Source organism: Stigmatopora nigra, chromosome 8 (genome assembly GCF_051989575.1).
Source record: "Stigmatopora nigra isolate UIUO_SnigA chromosome 8, RoL_Snig_1.1, whole genome shotgun sequence".
Classification (NCBI taxonomy): Eukaryota; Metazoa; Chordata; class Actinopteri; order Syngnathiformes; family Syngnathidae; genus Stigmatopora; species Stigmatopora nigra.
The window spans coordinates 5,858,302-5,878,605 of record NC_135515.1 but is presented as its reverse complement, the minus strand read 5'-3'; the positions used below and the strand labels follow the sequence as shown (position 1 = coordinate 5,878,605).

Here is a 20,304-nt window from a genome sequence, read left to right as displayed (position 1 = left end):
TATAGCCGTAGGTCTGTCTGTTTCAGCTAACTAACCTGATATCATGTTGAAGCAGAAAAATGTCACAAAATTTAGGCATGAATTAAGCTTTTGTATAGGCCACACATAATAATATTTTAATCATTTTCTGCAGACCAATAAAAACTGAATTGCTAAACCTAAGCATCATCTTTTCCCTACAGAAATTCTGGATGAGGTGATGTATAGTAAGACTCTATGTATGGATGCCAAGCAGGCCTGGGGAAACCACTATGATGTCCACAGTCTCTATGGCTACTCAATGGTGCTGGCTACTGAAAAGTGAGAGCAGAACTAATAATAGTGTATTTTAGGATCAAACTGGCTGACATTTTTCCTCGCTGTTCCTTAGAGCTCTACAGCGTGTGTTTGGAGAGAACCGTACTTTGATGCTGACCCGCTCCTCCTTTCCTGGTGTTGGGAAATATTCGGGTCATTGGTTGGGGGACAATGCAGCCAACTGGAATGATATAAAATGGGCAATCCCGGGAATGCTAGAGTTTGGCCTGTTTGGAATTCCATATGTAAGTTGAGATGTGGGATTTTGATCGCTAGCCTTGCATTTAGTTTTTTTTTTTTGCTTAGTTTTTTTTCCAAATGTGGACAAAGTTAAACAATAGAACTCAAGCAGTCTTGAAAAAGCTGACCTTTGAATTGAATTGTAAACAGAAAATGTACAGTAAGTGCACGTGTGTAATTGTTTTATTTGACATACACTGGAATGTCTAAAGACATCTGGACTGAACTGTACATGTTCATCATGGAAAGAGCGTTTATTTCACACAAAGCTTGACATCTGAAGTTTTTCTGTTTTTCAGATTGGGGCTGACATCTGTGGATTTTTTGATGACTCCAGTGAAGAATTATGCCGTCGTTGGATGCAAGTGGGAGCTTTCTATCCTTTCAGCCGCAACCACAATGCTCAGGGATACAAGGTAAAGTTCTGTTAAGCCAATTTCGGAATAGTAGTTAAACGTCAATCTAATATGTAAAACAGTCTTGAATACATTGGCTTAGTTGAGGATTTATTTTAAAGGGACACATAATGGAATGTTTTGTAAATTCTCACCTCTTAGACTAATGCTATTTTTACTGTGTACTTTGGTAGTTGAAATTGCTGTCAGTACATCTATGAAATATATCATTTCAAAAGTATTTTAGCCAATCAAATGCCTGTGACAACAGTTATATGCACAATTTCATAAGTGTTTGCAATGCGAAGATGTGAGCTGTCACATAAATGTTGAATTGAAAATTTGAAAAAATATTAAAAAACACAAAGGTTTTCTTGTAGGCTGGTCAATGGTGAGGTTTTTATTAATCAAGTCCCATTCTACTAATTGATGTTGTCTGCAGCCTCAAGATCCAGCCATATTTGGGGGTTTGCTAATGGAGAGCTCCAAACACTACCTGAGCATTCGATACACACTTCTGCCGTACCTCTACACACTGTTCTTCAAAGCCAGCACCACAGGGGAGACTGTTGTGCGTCCCCTCATGCATGAGTAAGCCATTTTGAATAATGTAAATCCTAGCGCACAAGTGTAACTTCGAGGAAATCCAAGATAAAGTACCAGGCTTTTTTATCCAGCACAATGTGTGAATAGATGGTAATATATTCATTTATTTGCAAGTATAATTGCAGTCTATTTATAACTCCTCCTTGACTTTTATTGAAAAAAAATCTATATTTCCCAGACTATAGCACACACCTGACTTTAAGCCACAAAGCCCAATTTTCACAAAATTTTAGAAATAAATACTTTATAATGTCTATATATACATCAGCTCCAGTACATGCTATTTTAGGCTAAATGACTGCATAAACGTATGATGCTTAGAACCATTTGATTAATCAAAAGTAAATTTATTAACAAAATTAAACTGTTTTTTTTTACCCTTTTCCTCTTGCTCCCAAGATTTTATTCTGATATTCAAACATGGAAACTGGATCGCCAGTTTCTCTGGGGGAAACACCTGCTCATCACACCTGTTCTGGACCCGGTTAGTCACCATTTACTACAACTACTGACTCTTTGAAACGCAAACATTTCAAGTGGGACATATTTAATGCTTCATGTGTTATACTGGTGACATGACATCCAACTGACACTCACATTCACATGCTCACAATCACACTGTGACCTCCACAGGGAAAACATGACATGGGAATTACTTTGTTGCCCTCCACTTCTCTCGTCCCTTTCTTCCTCTTTCGTACCCTCTCTCTTTTTTCCAGCTCTAATGAGAGCACTGACCTCATTACAAGCAGATTAAAAGTGTAGATGGAAGTGTATGAGCAAGTGTGTGCAGTAATGTGCTATTGCTAAGTTTCCTCCATTACTGGGGTACACTGTACATGCATCACTATGTGCACCAATAGTACAGCAATTGTGGTCATGTCAAAGTGGTCTAATTAAAGAGCAATTTAGTCTGGCTTCTTGTGAATTAAGAAATTGTGGGTAGTCAATTTAATTCATACTTTTTATCAAGTTTGTTCACGGGGAGTGTGGCTTTCTGTCTATGGAAAAAAGTATGGTGAATCAGATAAAAAGAAAAAAACAAAGTGTGTCACAGCTAATCATGAGGTTTCCAATTTTCTACACACTTCTGAAGGGTCACAACTACAACAAATGTCTTGTGCCTTCTTTTCTTAACTTTAATTCACTGTCCCTCTTCATTCATCATTGTGTCCATTTGCCTAGTCAGTGCTCTAATGATGCTTGAGTCCCACCATTCAGTTCACTAGCTGCACTAACCTTGATCTCTGCAGAAATCCGAGTGGATCTATTGACTTTCTTCCCGTCACCCCCTCTGGTCTACATCCATACCATCATTTGACCAATTTTTCACTTTTCTTTTTATTTCTTACTTACATCAAATGTCGGCTCCAATTTATTCTTGATTCTTCTTATCAGCAGCTGTCAGTCTTTCCTGTGATCCTTTTTCCATTTTATCCAGGATCTGTCTCAGCTCCCTCTTGCTTATTTTCTCTGCTCCTTGCTTTCTCATCTACACTGACTGATCAAAGTATCACATGCATGTGAGGTTGTGAGCTACCTTTTGGTTTAAGAAGATGGCTTTGGTAATGTGGGTGTGGAAACTGACCTTATGACCTATCCCTTTTGTATGACATCCAGCAACCGTTGTGCAAGTAGCAATACTAAGCCTTTCTTCCCATTCTCATTAACCTGTATAGATTGAACTGGCAGGAAAATCACACACATACACACAAGTGATTTAAAATCCTCTAATTTAATGCATCTTTTGATTTTACACAAATTGCAATTTGGTTTCAACCATAGGAATTGCATTATAGTGAAAACTAATTTGTTATATTATTACTACTATGATTATCATAACATTTACTTATTTCCAATGCACATAGATCATTTTATAAAGCTTTTTATGCAGACATTGCATTTGTTTTTGTTTTTAAAGAATATTACAATCATATAATATATTTTATATTCTGTCCATCAGGTGAAAAAACATAAATAAATAATACAAACCCGCTGCTAAAGAGATTACATGGTTTTGATGGGCAGTCTGCCTCAACACCACTGACATGTTGTTATTAAAAATGTGCTCTTTTTGGGAAAGGACCTGTGACTCCTCCACTCAGTGTTCACTGTGTTTATTTATGTATGTGCTGTCGTCCTCTCTGTCAGAAAGAGCCATGATCCAACAATGCTATAAAAGGGCTGTTGTTCTTTTATTGATTTCCTTTTTCTGGCCGCCACCTCAAACCATCAAAAGTAGTCGCCAGTTGTCACTCGATTTCATCTTTCTCGTTATGAATTGGATGACAGCTGGTTACCTCAATGTCACAAGGAATTGTGTAACTATAACACAGTAGGCTATACAGTTTAAAATGAATATCTCTTGCAATTGTCTGGTATTGTGTTCACATTTTTAAAAGGCTTTTAGACACATTATTTACCCATTTAAGATAACTTTCAGCACTTAGCAAAGGTTATGATTTGAATTTTTTTCTACTTTTTAACTGCAACTCACAATATGAAAGAAAAATGAAATATATGATATGACAATATATAATAATAATACAATATTGTCCATTTTTTTCAGGGTGTGGATATGTTGGATGCCTATATCCCGGATGCTTTGTGGTACGACTACGAGACGGTAAGTGTTTTTATTGTCGGATATATTTAATGTAAACTAGTTCACATTTGCCCTTACGGAACTCCCATAATTGCAAGTTGATTCTATTTTATTTGTTTTATTTGATTTTATTTGTTACCCAATTTGACCCTTAGCGAAGATCTGATCTAGTATAATGTATCTCAATGGAACAAATACAAGTGACTCATAAATGTAATTGGAGACTAATTATTATCACCTTGATGAAGTAAATATCATAACCTCATTGATTGAGGAAGAGGGATCATGGATAGAATCAACAGGATTCTTTGCTGGATTCATTCATTGCACAGCAGTGCTTCAATTCTACAGGTACAATCAAACGGTAAATGTAGGTCTTAAAAGAATGATTGCAAAGAGGCCTATCTGTAATAAAGGCATTGATTGGCACACACAATGGGCACAGTATCACTTGAAAGTCTATGCATGAAGTTCTTTGTCAGGGTCTTGGAGACAAGAGAGATAAGACAGAGCAAGACTCGAGACAAAGATAGAGTGAAAGCAGAAGCACAGATGAGAGCGGAGAGTCCATTTCCTTTCGGGAGAGATAAAAGATGTGTTGAGTCCCTCTGGGATCTTAGTTGTGATGTTGCAGTGGCCATGTAAAGTGGTTGTTGATCTGATGGATTAGATTAGATTTTGTTCCTCATTGCTTGTCCTAATTTGGTCGCGGGTGGTTGTCTTGGTATGAGGAGGATGGGAACAGAGTCTACTTGTCTAGTGCATGACTTACAGGAAGGACTAACATAGCAAATGGCATTGTAAAGTGATGCTAGAATGTGAACTACAAGGTAGAAATACAAAAAAATGTTTTGCCTTTTGGTTTGTCCTGTTAGATGCAAAAACTGGCACACACCTAGATGGAAAAACAGAGAGTAAAAAACTAGATCATCACATATGAGAATAAGAGGACACGGGATAGGATGGTGAATGACATGTGACTGAGAGAACATTTTAATTTATTTTAGCCTTCCATAGAGGTTCAATTCCCAGGAGATCAGAAAATGGGTGTACAATATTTAGGCCTTGGCACCAATGAATGGGAGGATACCTTGAAGAATATCCCCCCCCAAAAAAACAATTTTTATGCGATATTTGTGTTTAGAGCCAATTGCAAAGTCTTCTGGTAGTATTGAGCTCCGGAGATGCATTTAGATAAGCTTTACAATGTATTGTTGTGTCTTACAAATCAGATGATACCATTGGCAGAGCGCAGACAAATTGTTAAACTGCATCTACCAGGTGATAAGCTTGGTTTACACATAAGAGGCGGAGCAGTTCTTCCTACGCAGAAACCTGATGTCACCACCACTTACAGGTATAGATACACAAACACAATATACATCAAATCCAAAATGCTATAACTGGGGGGAATGTTGTAGATATCAGCCCCAATAAGGGGGAAATATGCTTATCCTAAATATTTTGTCAGAGTATAATTTAAAATAAATTGGGAAATCTAGTCAGAAAACCATTTAAAGAAAAATCAAGTTTTCTGGAAATCCAACCATCATTGAAATTATCTTGGTCTTTTTGGGACATACAACACTTGAGAGAATGCTGTTTTGGTAATGGATGGGCTGAAGAACTTGGAATCATGAATAAAAATTAGCTTTGCCCTCTATGCTCAAAGTTTTCTACAGCGAAGGGGTAAGAAGACAAAAACACATGCATGATAAAGAGATTTACTCCTGTGAGGTTTTCTAATGTAATATTGCACAGCGTATAGTGGCATCTGTTTCTTTCATGGCCCCGAAATCTCGTTCCCCATCCGAGCCACTGCACCAATATAATGGCGGGGTGATGGACTCGGTTTGCTGTACTCCACATGGGATATAAGCATGCGTTGCCACCAAGATGACAGTCAAACCAGATGTCATAAATAGGGGATTGAATATTTAGTCAAGCATTTGAGAGTTGTTTCTATCTTATTGTGGTCTATAGTCGACGCAATCCCATGGGTTTGATTATTGCCCTTGATGACCAAGGCCAGGCTGCAGGGGAACTTTTCTGGGATGATGGTGATACCAGAGGTAATGGTTCTTTTTTTAATTGTTATATACATCCAAATATTACAACACAACAGAATCTAACATTGCATGTGTTTTTGCAGGACTTTTTTATGCCTCAGAGCACTTTAATGATACTTTAATTTCTATTTCAATTATACTTGGTCTACTTGCTAGTTTAAGAATTCCAATTTATAAAGTGAATTTAAAGGATAATGGTAAAGAGTATGAATGAGGATGAAAATGACAATGGGAATTTAAACTTTTCTTTATGTAAACATCTTTAACCACATATATAAAACCACTGTGACAAATTCCAAAATATTCTTCTTCTCTCTCTCTCTCTTTTTATTACAGAGACATTTAATAAAGGGAAATACATCCACTACAAATTCACCGTTATCCATGTAAGTCTTCTTTGCACAACTGTTTTTCTACCTATAGAATAAAAAGGAAAAATACAAATGAATTGTTAACTCTTTTATAGAGGGTACTGACCATGCAGGTGATACATGCTGGCTACAAAGATCCAAACAACCTACATTTTGACAACATCATCATCTTAGGGGTTTCCCTACCGCCATTGTCTGTCTCTGTGACACATGTGGGCTCACCAGGATCACCTGGCAACTCTACAATTGTACTTCCAGCAGCTGGAATACACTACGATCAAAGCAAGAAGGTACTGTTATTCTATATATTATCATTCATCCACAATCACACACTTGCACAATTTGATGATATGTGACTTGGCTAAGTAAATTGAGTTGGAAGTCGCTCAGAAATATGTTTTTACATAAAACCGATTGCATAAATTAGTATATTCTACAAATCATCAAAGTACAAATGAGAATGTTTGTATGAGTCAGTTCTCTGTATTTTGTTCTTTATTATCGCTCTCTTTAAATGCCTGCTTTATATTTATAAATCATGTCCTCAAAGTATTTCCCAGCTGAATTGCTTGCGCTTATATATTTTCAAAAGTTGTGTATATGTGTGTATACACACACTGTGTGCATTTCGATGAACATTCCTAATGTTTACATATACAACTGATCAAAAAGATACTGGGTGGAACTATGACTCTAGCTCTCAAAAGATTTTCTCTGACTCATAGTTCCCAAAAGAGGCTATTAAAGTAGCTTTGAAAATTAACAGATGTGTCTTAATTGGTAACTAAGCAATATCAAGTACATCAGTTAGACCGTTTCAGGTAAGCTTGTCTTTGCCATGCAGGGGTTATCAGTAGTTTTATCTCATATGAACAAAATTAATGAAGTGCACCAACGCATTAAGTGGGGAACATAACAGGAGAATTAATATTTGTCTCAGCAGTAAAGAATGATCAGGCTAATTGTCACTATCTTTCACAAAGTCAGATTATAATTGCCCAAGAACATTCCGCCACTCAAAAGCATGGAGTAGATATTTTGGACGACAAATACGAATCTAACTAAAGTCCCTTGGACAGAAAACCCACAGAAAAATGATGCCACACACAAAATAGTGTCAAGGCAACTGGACTGTTATTTGTGGGAGACATCTCAGCTTCAGTTCTAATTTTAAGGTGTAGAGTCGATCTACTCATGCCTCAGTGAGTGTGTGTGGGGGCATGTTAGTGTGTATATGATGCTTCAGGGATTGAGGGCAAATAGAGAGTTGTTTCTGTTGCCTGGTGTGACTAGTGGAACAAACATTCTACCTACCTATCAGTTACTCACTTGTATTATGGCAAAACAACTAATTAGGATACTATTCCCATTGAACAAGGTGATTGCCCTAACTGTGGGTGTCCAAACTGTGCCCCATTAAAATCCATTAAGAAAAGAAGAGACACTACAACCGAGCCTGAATATAGAAACAGGAGATATAATGTTGTCAGGGAAGTCCCAGCTCCCCCGACCATCCAATAAACTCAGCTCTTCAGTTTTATAATATAAATAGTTTCCTCTGACACATGTACATGCACAGTGGCCAATCAGTGCAACATTGAGTAATTTAAAAAATAAATAACTAAATAGGAATATGTAATGAGGCTTTAAAAAGGGAGAAAAGGATCTTGCCCCTTGATAATAGTATCATAATGGTACCCATTGTCTAACTTTAAATATGTAGCCACCTTGTATAGAAGCACGCATAAATGACTAATTAAAAGTGAAAAATAATCTAATTTTGTGGGAACATATATGGTGAGGTCACATTGAAAAAAAGCACACGTACCCGTAGTAACATTCAGTATTTAAATATACAAAAAAATGCTTGAATATTAGGATACATGAGGCCAAACATTTATTCATTGTAAAAATTGCACCATACACCATTTTTCTTTTCTATTTCTTATCTTGTTCAAGATGACAAGAATAATGGCGAGTTTGATAACCAGATTACAGCATGCAATTCAATCGCAGTGAAGATAATGACATATTTTTACGCAATATCATTTGTGAATTTTATTCAAATACAGGTTTTGTCGCTGAAAAGCCTGTCTTTAACTCTTGGGGAGACGTATCTTGTGCGTTGGGAGGAGGTGCAAGAGGAGTACCTGCGCTTTGACTGCCACCCTGAGGAGCATGGAGATGAGGCAAAGTGCAAGGCCCGAGGCTGCATCTGGAAGGTGATGGGAAGACGTCATGTTAATGCCCCAACGTTCATTGTTAATCAAAATCATTTTTTTCTTCCCAATCCTTCAACATACCAATTAGGAAACCTCCATTGAACGTGTTCCTTGGTGCTTCTATCCACAAGACCATGGATATCATTGGCGACTTAAAGAGGACATTACATCTGGCATTTGGTTTGATATCACACGGAATAAAAATTCCGGGAGGAGCAGCCGTGCTGCGTTATCTGATATTGACAACCTACATGTTCAGATCACTTACCATAGCAATGCTATGCTGCAGTTCAAGGTCAGTCTAACTGTCAATATGCCACGCCACTGATAATGTATTCTGCCAATTAGTATTTATTTTTTCTTACTCAATAGACATGTTGTGGACTACAGATGCTGTATGTTCAAATGACCTTTGCTAGTATTAGTGAGTAGTTTGCTAATCTTATTTCTTTTCTGATTAAAGATGATGGTGCCCTCTTCAATAATTTGATCATGGTTGCAGTAACATTTTTGTGCATCAGTCTTAAATTCATATGACTTAATTAACATAGATTAGCAAAATGACCCACCATAGTTCCATTCAACTCTTTCATTTCCTCAATATAGTCCATTATTATACTAGAACTGTTCTTGTTTCAATCTTATCCATAATAGATACATAGTACATATGTACTTCAGTTAACAGCATCTGAGTTCACCACACATACGTATTGTATAACTTCTCTCCAGATCTGGGACCCAACCACAAATCGTTATGAGGTTCCAGTTCCGCTGTCTATTCCAACTGTTCCTGAGTCTAATGAAGACAGCCGACTTTACAAGGTCCTTTATAAAGATAGTCCATTTGGCATCCAGGTCATACGGAAAAGCACAGGAACCAAGATGTGAGTGCACATGAAAGTGCCAGTTTTCTCATTCTAATTTGTTCCTTGAATATAATCATTTTATGTTGAAAATAAGAGCAATACAAATTGGCGTCATTATTCACGCATTTCAACAATATTTTTATCACTTTTTTTTCTTCAGTTGGGACTCGTCAGTACCAGGTTTTACCTTCTCAGACATGTTCATTCAAATATCAACACTTTTGTCATCCAAGTACATCTACGGCTTTGGTGAGACGGAACATTCAACATTCAGACATGACTTGAACTATCATACCTGGGGTATGTTCTCCAAAGATCAACCTCCTGGTGTAAGTATTATCCTGAAACCTACAAGCACTATTGCATAGCCATAATATAGTTAGGTTATTTTATATCCCGTTTAAAGTTAATTATGCTGTGTTAAAGCTGCTAGCAAATTTTTTATGTATCATCACTTGAGCAGCAGGCAGACTGAGAGAGTCTGTAAGAGTGCGAATTGCAAAATATGATTGACACCCCTCGGCCATGCATTCTGTCTCTATTTTTATTGGATAGTCTTCCTATCACTGAGTCAACTTTCAAATAAACATTAAAATGGAATTAGAGGAATGTAATGGCACGAGTATTTGTTTTTTTCCCCCCAAACAATATTTTCATTCATTCCTTTTCCATATCGCTTTTCCGATCACACAACTGAAAAAGACTCAAGCCATATCATTTGATATTAATGAATGTAACTGTTTTAACACAAGTGATGCAGTTATTGTAGAATTCACTTGCACTGGAACAGTCCCTTTCCCTTCTTCTTGTGTTATGTCAAACAGATAGTAGGGCGATGGCCACATACACACCCATGTAAACACATGCCCACCCCCACACACTTTTAACAGCTCCTTAGGTACCAGTAGTGTAAGAGACTGATGAAATCTGACATGCCCGTGAGCTTTTGTCATAGATTTTGACATCTCAAAGTGGCAAATTAACCATCTCTACTACATCAATGTGTCCCCCATTGAGTCTTTTTTCACACTCTCATTGTAATATGTCATTACAGCAATTGTTTAAAAGAAACGTTACAAAACGGGTATTACAATAGCATACAAACAATGTCGTCACTAAAAAAAGTCTCACACTTGACTTGTGTTCTCGTTTTTTATAGTACAAGATGAACTGCTATGGAGTCCATCCATTTTATATGGGCCTTGAAGACACTAATGATGCTCATGGGGTATTGTTGCTAAACAGTAATGCAATGGGTGAGACAAAATCAGGATTTGCACAAGTGCCAGTGCATGCACCCCCCATGCATGCTTAATGAAACACATTGTCAGAATAAGCCATGACATGGACGTAGAAGCCATTTACTGTATTAATAATAATGGATTATTTTATGGTGCATGACAGAAAGCCCACTAAAAGCTCTTCTTTTTTTTCTACAGATGTGACTTTCCAACCTACACCAGCTTTAACCTACCGGACTGTGGGGGGCATCTTGGATTTCTATATGGTCCTTGGACCTACACCTGAGATGGTTGTTCAGGAATACACTGCCGTAAGTTCTAAGTTCTGTGATTTGTTTGTGTATGTGTGGGGGCGTGTGTGTGTGTGTGTGTGTTTAGACTGTCCAAATGAGGGAGCGCAATGAAGCAGAAAACTCCCAGCTGCTGCAGTCCATCAACGAAGGCCTAGGGCCAGACACGTCACATACACACACTAGCAGGCTCACAAATAAAATGTCAGACAACACACACGGACACACATGCATATATTACTTTTTCCAAAACAAGTTTTTTCCTCTGTTGATGTGTTTGAACTTACTCGTTTTTCTTTTTTTTTTTTTTTTTTTTTATCTCAATAGCTGATTGGGAGACCTGTCCTGCCGGCTTATTGGTCACTTGGATTTCAGCTCTGCCGTTATGGTTATGCTAATGACACAGAGATAGCAGATCTATATACGCAGATGAGGGCAGCAGGCATTCCTTATGTAAGTTGGCTGAGATACATGCACAAATAAAACTTTAAACGGAAGTTTTGAGATACCTTTTCATTAAATTGAATAGTGAAAAGTCTCAAAATGTATGATTGCAGATGTAAATACCTAACATGCTGTAAATATGAGTATGTGTATATATTTATCTATATATCCATTATATTGTGATAAAGGTTCTATGGTTTATTTATTCATTTTTTCATAAAGTTCTGGCTGCATGCTTTTGCTGATGCAACCCTTGAACCTCCGCTATGGGGAATCAATGAAGAACTATTTTATCTTCTGCAACCTTTTCAGTAGATAAAATAAAAAAGTATATGCAGTGCCAGTAGCCATAATTTTTTATTTTATTTTTTAGATTTCAGTTTATCAAGGTTTATTATGCCAAAGATGACTATATAATAAGCATTTTGGAATGAATGTAAATGTGAATCTTGTTTATTATTGTTTTGACTGAAATCTACAGGATGTGCAGTATGCTGACATCGATTACATGCATCGGCAGCTTGACTTTGTCCTTGACCCTGAGTTTGATGGACTACCCAACCTTGTTGATACAATGAGAAAAGAGGGCATGAGGTTCATCTTCATCCTGGTATCAATTTTATTTTATTTTTTTAAATCCTATTCAATATTATCAAATGGACTAATGGTAAACATAAAATGATCTTGGGAACCAATAATGTTAGTTAAGTTCAGATGTGAAGGAACATTTTTCCTTTTTTAATTTTAATTCTACCCCTGTTGAGGTCCTACTTTTGCACCTCCTTACATACTGTTGCCCTTTTTAAACTCCAGGATCCAGCTATTTCAGGCAATGAGACTCATTACCCTGCCTTTGAGAGGGGAAATGCTGCTGATGTCTTCATTAAATGGCCCAAAAACATCAGTGATGACATTGTGTGGGGGAAGGTAATGTGGCGTGAATAGCCAAACAAATATGAGATGCAAAAGTACCGATATGCTTATGCACACTATGCTTGAATAGTTGTCACTGCCATCTTTACCTTGCAGGTTTGGCCAGATTACCCAAATATTATGGTAAACGAATCTCTGGACTGGGATGATCAAGTAGAGGTACGTATAACAAAAACAGAACGCTACACAACATCCAAAGCCGAAAACAATCTGTATCATTTTTCAGATTATTTACTTTTTAAAACATCTTAGGAACATGTTCTTCATTAGACAATAATATATTAGTCCTCTAGAAACAATTCTAACCAATAAATATACACCTTCAACCAAAATATGTTCATCAGTACAGATAAAAATATTTAATCTCCATTCAACCTGTCTAGTTTGAGGACATAATCAAGTCTCTATAGTAAAGTTCATATATTTGTGCTTGCATAACAGCAGCAGAATACATGTTATAAAATAAACAACAAGCAAGCACCAATTCTAAGTTCCTGTCCATTCCTACATTCTCTTTGATGTGACAGGCAGGTACAATTGAAAGAGGGGAGCTGAAGTATCTGATTATACTATGTGTCATGATCATTTTCCATCATTCATTTCTTCTAACAAGCTAAGTTTGAAAGGGAACAAGCAACTTGAAGGAAACTGAGTTGTTTACTGTGCACATGTCTAGAAAGTGATAGATGGTATCTAATACCAATAGTTTGCAGTAATTTCATAATCTCGGTCTAATTTCATTTCAACCAAAGACCTGGGGATGCTGTAAATTTAATTTCCGGGAGGTTTTTGTTAGGAAGTTCTGCTCTGCTATGTATTTTTTGCTAATATTACGTAGTATGTTACTCATGTCTAGTAAATATTCAAAGAAAACAGCAATTTTCTGATGGAACACAATCTTTGCAGCAATACAGGGCATTCACTGCCTTCCCTGACTTCTTTCGTGATGCTACAGCCAAATGGTGGCAACAAGAAATCAGGGATTTTTATCAAAATGCTGTGGAATTTGATGGCCTCTGGATCGTGAGTGACCTGCAAGACTGTTTGCTTTCTTCTGCCCATTTTCTCCATTTGTTTATGAAATTTAATGAAATTCAAATATTTCTCCATCCTCACCTCTAGGACATGAATGAACCTGCCAGTTTTGTACACGGTACAGTAGGAGGGAATTGCCTTGGTGACCCTCTACTTGAGAACCCTCCATATATGCCAGGTAGGACATGCACAACAGCATTTGTTCTGCTTGTCAGTGTTACATTTTCTAAGGGGCAAGAAAGCTGAATGAATGGATTCATTCTCATGCATAAAGAAATTTCCACTGCCTTTGTTTTTATGTCTTTGTCTTTATAGCCTTGGAATCCAAACATCTTGGCTTAAATCATAAGACACTCTGCATGAACAGTGAACAGATACTCAGCGATGGAACGACAGTCAGACACTATGATGTCCATAGCCTTTACGGCTGGTCTCATACGAAGCCTACATATGAGTGAGATATATCATTTGTTACCACACAGATTCAATAGAGGACGGAAACCACTGAAACAATATCAATACATTAATGTTTAATTGTTATTGTAATTTTGCATTGTTGCATATGTACAATTGGCCCACAATTATTTTCAGCTACTATTGTTTCAAAACACACAAATGTGGCCTTTGGCATTTAAATCCATCCCACAATGGAATTACAGTACATTTTGAATAGTACGTTTGTTGTGCATATTTTATTGCTTAACTTACATGAAGTAATATTTTAATTATTGATATGTTCTTTTTCTTATTCTGCATCCAGTGCTCTCTTAAATGTCACCGATAAACGAGGTATAGTGGTTACCAGATCCACTTACCCCTCGAGTGGAAAATGGGCTGGACATTGGCTGGGTGACAACAGTGCCAATTGGGACCAATTATATAAATCCATCATTGGTATGTACAAACGACGCTTACCATCATTTGATCATTATCAAACTATGATGACATATTCAGTTCAAACTAGGGTAGAACACCCATTTAGAACAACTTTATCCCTGTGATAGGTTCACCAATAGGCTAATAATCCTAACACCTAGAAAATCATACATAGAATTTACTGGAAAAAAACATTTTCTTGTCTTACAGGCATGATGGAGTTCAGTCTGTTTGGCATCCCTTATGTAAGTATCATCATCGAATTCTTCCTTTTTGACACAGACATAATCTTATTGATGTGACCTTGTCTGCTGTAAGTAGATTAGATAGCCTCAGTGATGTTATTTCATTTTGTTGGACACTTTGATCAAAGGACATCTTGTACAGCTTGTTATTGCAACAAGATGCAGAGATTCTAATGCTGTCAGTCAACCTAAAAAAAAAGAGAAAATAAATAGGTCAACACTTCTACCATTCTCTTGCACTTCTCAAATTTCGGTGGCTCTTTGAGTTTAATCTTAGGATGGATGGGGTCTCCAAAAAATCCGGTTGCTGTAACCCAGATTAAGTTAAACTTGTAAAAATAGGACATATCATACCTATGCATGGTATTACTCCTTTTTTGTTTGGACTGTTGTGATATGAAAACAGCTGGCATGTCCACCAGGAGCATAATAAAAAAAAAATGGAATAATAACATGCATGGTGTTGGAATGTAGAAAATAGAGTCTGCGTATTTAAAAATTCATGCAATCATGGAGAAATTATGCACATTTGGCCTTATCTTAAATTAAAACCCAGAAGCCCACATTTCTATTTAGATATGCTCACAAATGTCCCACCATGATTCACCTACTAGTAATCAATGGTCTATGATGAAAAAGAGAAATCTTGCTGCTCATACATTTCTAAACATGTCCATATACAATATTTATTAATGCTGAGTAATACTTTCAATTCTTTTTCACATGTATTTTTCCCTTTTGTCTCATTATTTTTTTTCATTCACTGGATCTCTTTTTAGACTGGGGCAGACATATGTGGCTTCTTTGGTAAAGCTCAGTATGAGATGTGTCTTCGCTGGATGCAATTGGGTGCCTTCTATCCATATTCACGTAACCATAACGGGAAAGGCAACCGGGTGAGTAAACTCACAAAAGAATGCTTAAAGCCTAGCTTTCCATCAGAGCAAACCAGTGCAAAGGATTCCATGTTGGGAGGAATCTGTGTTTTTACAACTCCAAGATTGCAATTCTGCTGTAAAACATTCAGACGCTAGCTTATGTAACATTTTTTATTAAATTGCACCGCTGCCTCCACCAATAATCACAATAATAAAAATAAAAGATAAAAAAATTCTAATGTTTTTCAAAATGGATAAGAAAATTATCTGTGTTTTTTTATGAATTTGGTCAATTCACTTTAAAACTCTTCAAAAACAGAACAAATAACATTGAAAAGTAGATTGCTGTCTAGCTTTGGTGTTCCATTTTCTATGTACACCGCAATCAGGCACGGGTGCTCGATGAAATGATGAAAACTCTTAAGAAACGCTGTTTTTCGCTTGTAGATAAATATTTGCCCCAAAAAAATAAAAATACTGAGCTGCATGCCGCATGTGCAAACACGCATTCGCCTTTAAAGAAAGGCATAGCGGTTTGGTGGTGCTGTGTTGGTGGCATTCATTCTTGCAGTGACCTTTAAGAGCTTTGGAACACATCTAAGAAATTCAATAAGCCTGTCCAGGGATCGATCCCACGAGGCAAAATTTCTCTGCAATAGAGTCTGAAGTACTCGACAGGACAGTTTGTGTTTGCCCAAGTGTGCGCGCCTATGTATGTGTGTGTATTGGAGGTGGAGACTTAATTGAATTCTCAAGGTGATCCAAACGCCACTACACAACACAGAAGCCGTACCACCAATACACACCAACCCCATTACTCCATTAGTTCTGTAAAGGCTTGCAAATAGAATTACATTTATGTATAATATTACCATGATCTGAGTATGAAGCTTGGAATGAAAAGGTAGGAACAAATCAAGACACAAAAGCAGCAGATATAAAAAGAAAAAACTATGGGGCACAACTCTGGCAATCTTTAAAGTTGGTGGTTCTCCTATTGTGGTTATATGATATACTATTATGGTATAAAGTTTTATTATCTGATATTTCTCTAGTTTTACACGTGATTGTGGTGTTATAATCAGATTTCACAAGGCTAGTATTTCATCTTGTGTTCAGAGTGGGAAAACATCAATACATTCATTATTTATAGATGTATGAGTTGTTCTTAAAAAAATGTGTGTTGTTTTCAGAGACAAGATCCTGTTGCTTGGGACTCAAATTTTGCTGAGGTATCCAAAAACGTCCTCAACATCCGTTACACACTCCTGCCATACCTGTATACGCTCATGTATGATGCTCATACCAAAGGAAACACAGTCGTCAGACCACTATTGCATGAGTAAGTGCATGAAAGCCGGCGCATTTAATCTGTGAATTTCGTGAAGCAAAATGAAAAAAAAGTAATAGCAAAGTGTTGGAATTGAAGCATGTTTTTAAACCTGTTTTTCATGTTTCGTGTACTTTTTCCTTGACGTGTCACAGGTTCGTGACTGATAAAAGTACTTGGGATATTTACAAACAATTTCTATGGGGACCTGCACTTCTTATCAGCCCTGCCCTTGACCCGGTATACACAAACAAACTTTGACATTTGATTTTTTTCTAATAGTATTGTGATTCAAACACTTTCACGCATATGAACATAGTAAAATGGCTGGACCCAAGAAATCCCAATGAAATGAGTTTTCTTTATTTCTTGGTTCATTTTATATGAAGAGAAAAATTCTTCTAGAAATTGCTAGAGATCAGAAATGGAGCGGCTACATAACGATACAATTTCAGTTCATATTAAACAAAGCAGCGATATTTTTAATGTATATATTATTGTTATATCTTTCCTGTAACATTGCATTATTTTGTCAGCTGCCTTTTTGTTACATTTTATTTGCAATACCTCAACTAACTCTGACTTTGTTGACAGGGAGTAACACAAATACAAGCCTACGTTCCTAATGCACGCTGGTATGACTTTCACACGGTGAGTCCATAGAGTTTGTAAACTTAAGAGCGTAGAGCAAAAAAAAAAAAAGGAAAAATAATAGAGTCAAGAGTAAACAAACATTGTTGTCCTGCTGTTTCTATCATCTCAAATCTAAAAAGCATGGCACAACAGTTGCAATGCATTTTTGCTCTTAACCATTCTGATAAAACCTACCTTAAATAGTGAAAAGAAATAGGGGTAGCAGAAATAAAATCATACACATTCATAGTTGTTACTGTCAATCTTTTATTTAGGGCAAAGATATCAAAATGCGTGGCAAAATGGTCTTAATGCCTGCACCGATGGACCATATCAATCTACATGTCAGAGGAGGCAACATTTTACCTTGGCAAAAACCAGAGAACACAACATACTACAGGTAAATGGATAGATAGTAAATCCGTTGCTACAGTGTACATGAGTGCATTCAAGTGTATATGTGAACCTCTCTGAAGAGTGAAGGCAAGTGTTACTTGATTAGATTAGAACATGTTGTGGCATGATGCATTGACCCATTTAATGGAGAAATATGGTCACTTGTTGTTTCAGTTGCTATGAGATATTAGAGAGGAAATGTGTATTGAAATAGTACAGCATTTTTTATGAATCACAACAAAATTAAATCAAAATAGCATCACCACTATACCCGACTAGCGACCAGTTTAAAGTGCAATCCATCTTGCAGTTATAGTCAATGGAAATCACATATGCATTTCCTATTCATTTGTAGTGTGCATGATTATCATTTTTACCAAATAAGGCTAAATTATGTCATTTATTTCCTAAGAAAGTATTGTCTGATTATCAGTATAGGAAAAAATGTACACAAGTATATCATTTTGAGTCCCCAATCCAGTATGTTCTGAATTGTTCAAAGGATCATTGCAAGCTCGAGAAAGTTAAAAGGTGACACACAATGATTTCATTGTGTGAGTGTAGTGGAGCTCAGGTGTGTCACTGACAGCAAAAATATGTATAAATATAGCAGGTGTCATTCACTGTTTCAACCCTGACCGGTATTTATCTTCAGCCGAAAGAATCCTTTGGGACTGATCATTGCTCTGAGTGACAATGAGACTGCTCAAGGATCATTCTTCTGGGATGATGGTGATGGAATAGGTATGCACGCTTCTTTGAAAATATTCATTGGGGTTGTTTTGTTGGTTAGGTTTGCAACATCATTGTAAATATACTACTTTTTAGGTTGTATTTGGTTAGTTTAAATTGCTGTTTGCAATTTCTTGTATTCTTTAAATCATATTGTACTTAAACCTCTCCCAACAGACACAGTTGAAAAAGGACAATATCTACAGACTTCATTTGTTGTAGAATCGGTGAGTTCATGCCCTGTTACATAAGTTTATCATCACTGTTACGAATTATTCTATACCAAAATTCATAGAATTGCCATAAGTAGTGAATAGTAAATGTGAAAGGTTACTTCCAGAAAAATGAGTTCACCCTACAGAAATGGAATGTTTGTGGCTTCTTATGAACCTACACACAACTCTCTTAACTTGTTTTTCTTCAATTCTAGAACACCTTGTCATGCAAATCCATGCACAATGGCTTGTTTGCTGCTGACCATTTGATTCTTGGAATAGTAAAAGTGTGGGGGTTGGAGAGCTCTAAAATCACAGTGGTAACGCTGACAGATGTGTCTGGAACAGAACATGATCTGACACCTCAGTACAATGCTGACACCCAGGTGAATAATTCAAATAATCTACGTTCAAATAAATAAATGAACATACTTTTGGAGGGAGGTTAAGACGATATAACAACTGATAGATCAGAAACAAAATAATTGTCTTATCCTTATATAAAATACACATTTTAACATGGTTTCCAAATTTAATACAGCTAAAATAAACATGTTCAGTCCAAATTTAAATGACAAATGTTAACAGATTATGCAGATAATGTCCGCACATGTCTTAATAGTGTTTAATATGTGTCTTTCACTTCAGGGAGGACAAATGAGCTATGAAGCAAATATGGTCACATTTTTTAAGAGTCTTTTCCCATTTCTTTCATCTACAGGAGCTGGTAATAGATACGACTCCAATTTCAGTCCGTGTGGATCATGGTTTCACTATTACATGGAGTGCCAGTGTCTGAGTACAAGTTAATATTGAGTTGGAGAAGACTTTCCATTCTGCCTTTGGACATTAACAATGACGACAACATGAATTATGGTACCCCCTTTTCTTATTAAATTTCACTGAAAAGAAACCCAAAACATTTTTATTCCTAAAAAAATTGAATAATCTATGCCCAAACCTTAGAAATATTGGATGTTGTGTTCAAATTGTAGAGCTGATTCCTTTTCCACAGCGATAGAGAACATTTTGAGACAGTAAATCATTCAGTCGGGTGGGAAAGTGGAACCAATCACGCACCTTATGCCTAGGAGTTATGTTTCACAGGCTGCAAAACATAATCTTTCGCACCTCAATATAAAAAAAACGCATAAAAACGAATAATTTTAGAACCTCACAATGCATTGAAGCCGAAAAAAATGAATTACAAAGCAGCGAGGGCTGACTATGTTGGCAATATGCAATGATGACTGCTTGAAGGTAGATCTTCAGCAAAAAAAAGTTGGAGCGCCCCAGATTTGATAGGTAGGCTCTTTTTAGCAAAATCATTATGACTGCCTGAGTATTGTTTTTAATTAATATTCCTTTGTGTAGGTAAGATGTAA

At 36.6% G+C, this 20,304-nt stretch overlaps 1 protein-coding gene across 1 annotated transcript in view; it reads left to right on the top strand.

Moving 5' to 3' along the window:
* The window catches only part of si (sucrase-isomaltase), a 32,055-nt gene extending 12,222 nt beyond the window's left edge, over positions 1-19,833 (top strand). Inside the window, exons 15-48 of the mRNA XM_077723032.1 lie at positions 183-300; positions 371-542; positions 837-953; positions 1,375-1,523; positions 1,938-2,022; positions 4,108-4,164; positions 5,376-5,500; positions 6,127-6,215; positions 6,549-6,598; positions 6,679-6,873; positions 8,656-8,805; positions 8,894-9,100; positions 9,535-9,689; positions 9,832-10,000; positions 10,831-10,927; positions 11,111-11,223; positions 11,530-11,655; positions 12,128-12,256; positions 12,460-12,573; positions 12,676-12,738; positions 13,486-13,602; positions 13,702-13,792; positions 13,930-14,068; positions 14,375-14,508; positions 14,701-14,735; positions 15,515-15,631; positions 16,807-16,955; positions 17,099-17,183; positions 17,538-17,594; positions 17,852-17,976; positions 18,628-18,716; positions 18,882-18,931; positions 19,135-19,305; positions 19,641-19,833. Coding sequence (XP_077579158.1) covers positions 183-300; positions 371-542; positions 837-953; positions 1,375-1,523; positions 1,938-2,022; positions 4,108-4,164; positions 5,376-5,500; positions 6,127-6,215; positions 6,549-6,598; positions 6,679-6,873; positions 8,656-8,805; positions 8,894-9,100; positions 9,535-9,689; positions 9,832-10,000; positions 10,831-10,927; positions 11,111-11,223; positions 11,530-11,655; positions 12,128-12,256; positions 12,460-12,573; positions 12,676-12,738; positions 13,486-13,602; positions 13,702-13,792; positions 13,930-14,068; positions 14,375-14,508; positions 14,701-14,735; positions 15,515-15,631; positions 16,807-16,955; positions 17,099-17,183; positions 17,538-17,594; positions 17,852-17,976; positions 18,628-18,716; positions 18,882-18,931; positions 19,135-19,305; positions 19,641-19,718 — 3,917 coding nt within the window. The 3' untranslated portion in view covers positions 19,719-19,833. The remainder of the gene's footprint in view (positions 1-182; positions 301-370; positions 543-836; positions 954-1,374; positions 1,524-1,937; positions 2,023-4,107; positions 4,165-5,375; positions 5,501-6,126; positions 6,216-6,548; positions 6,599-6,678; positions 6,874-8,655; positions 8,806-8,893; positions 9,101-9,534; positions 9,690-9,831; positions 10,001-10,830; positions 10,928-11,110; positions 11,224-11,529; positions 11,656-12,127; positions 12,257-12,459; positions 12,574-12,675; positions 12,739-13,485; positions 13,603-13,701; positions 13,793-13,929; positions 14,069-14,374; positions 14,509-14,700; positions 14,736-15,514; positions 15,632-16,806; positions 16,956-17,098; positions 17,184-17,537; positions 17,595-17,851; positions 17,977-18,627; positions 18,717-18,881; positions 18,932-19,134; positions 19,306-19,640) is intronic.
* Positions 19,834-20,304: the final 471 nt, after the last annotated feature.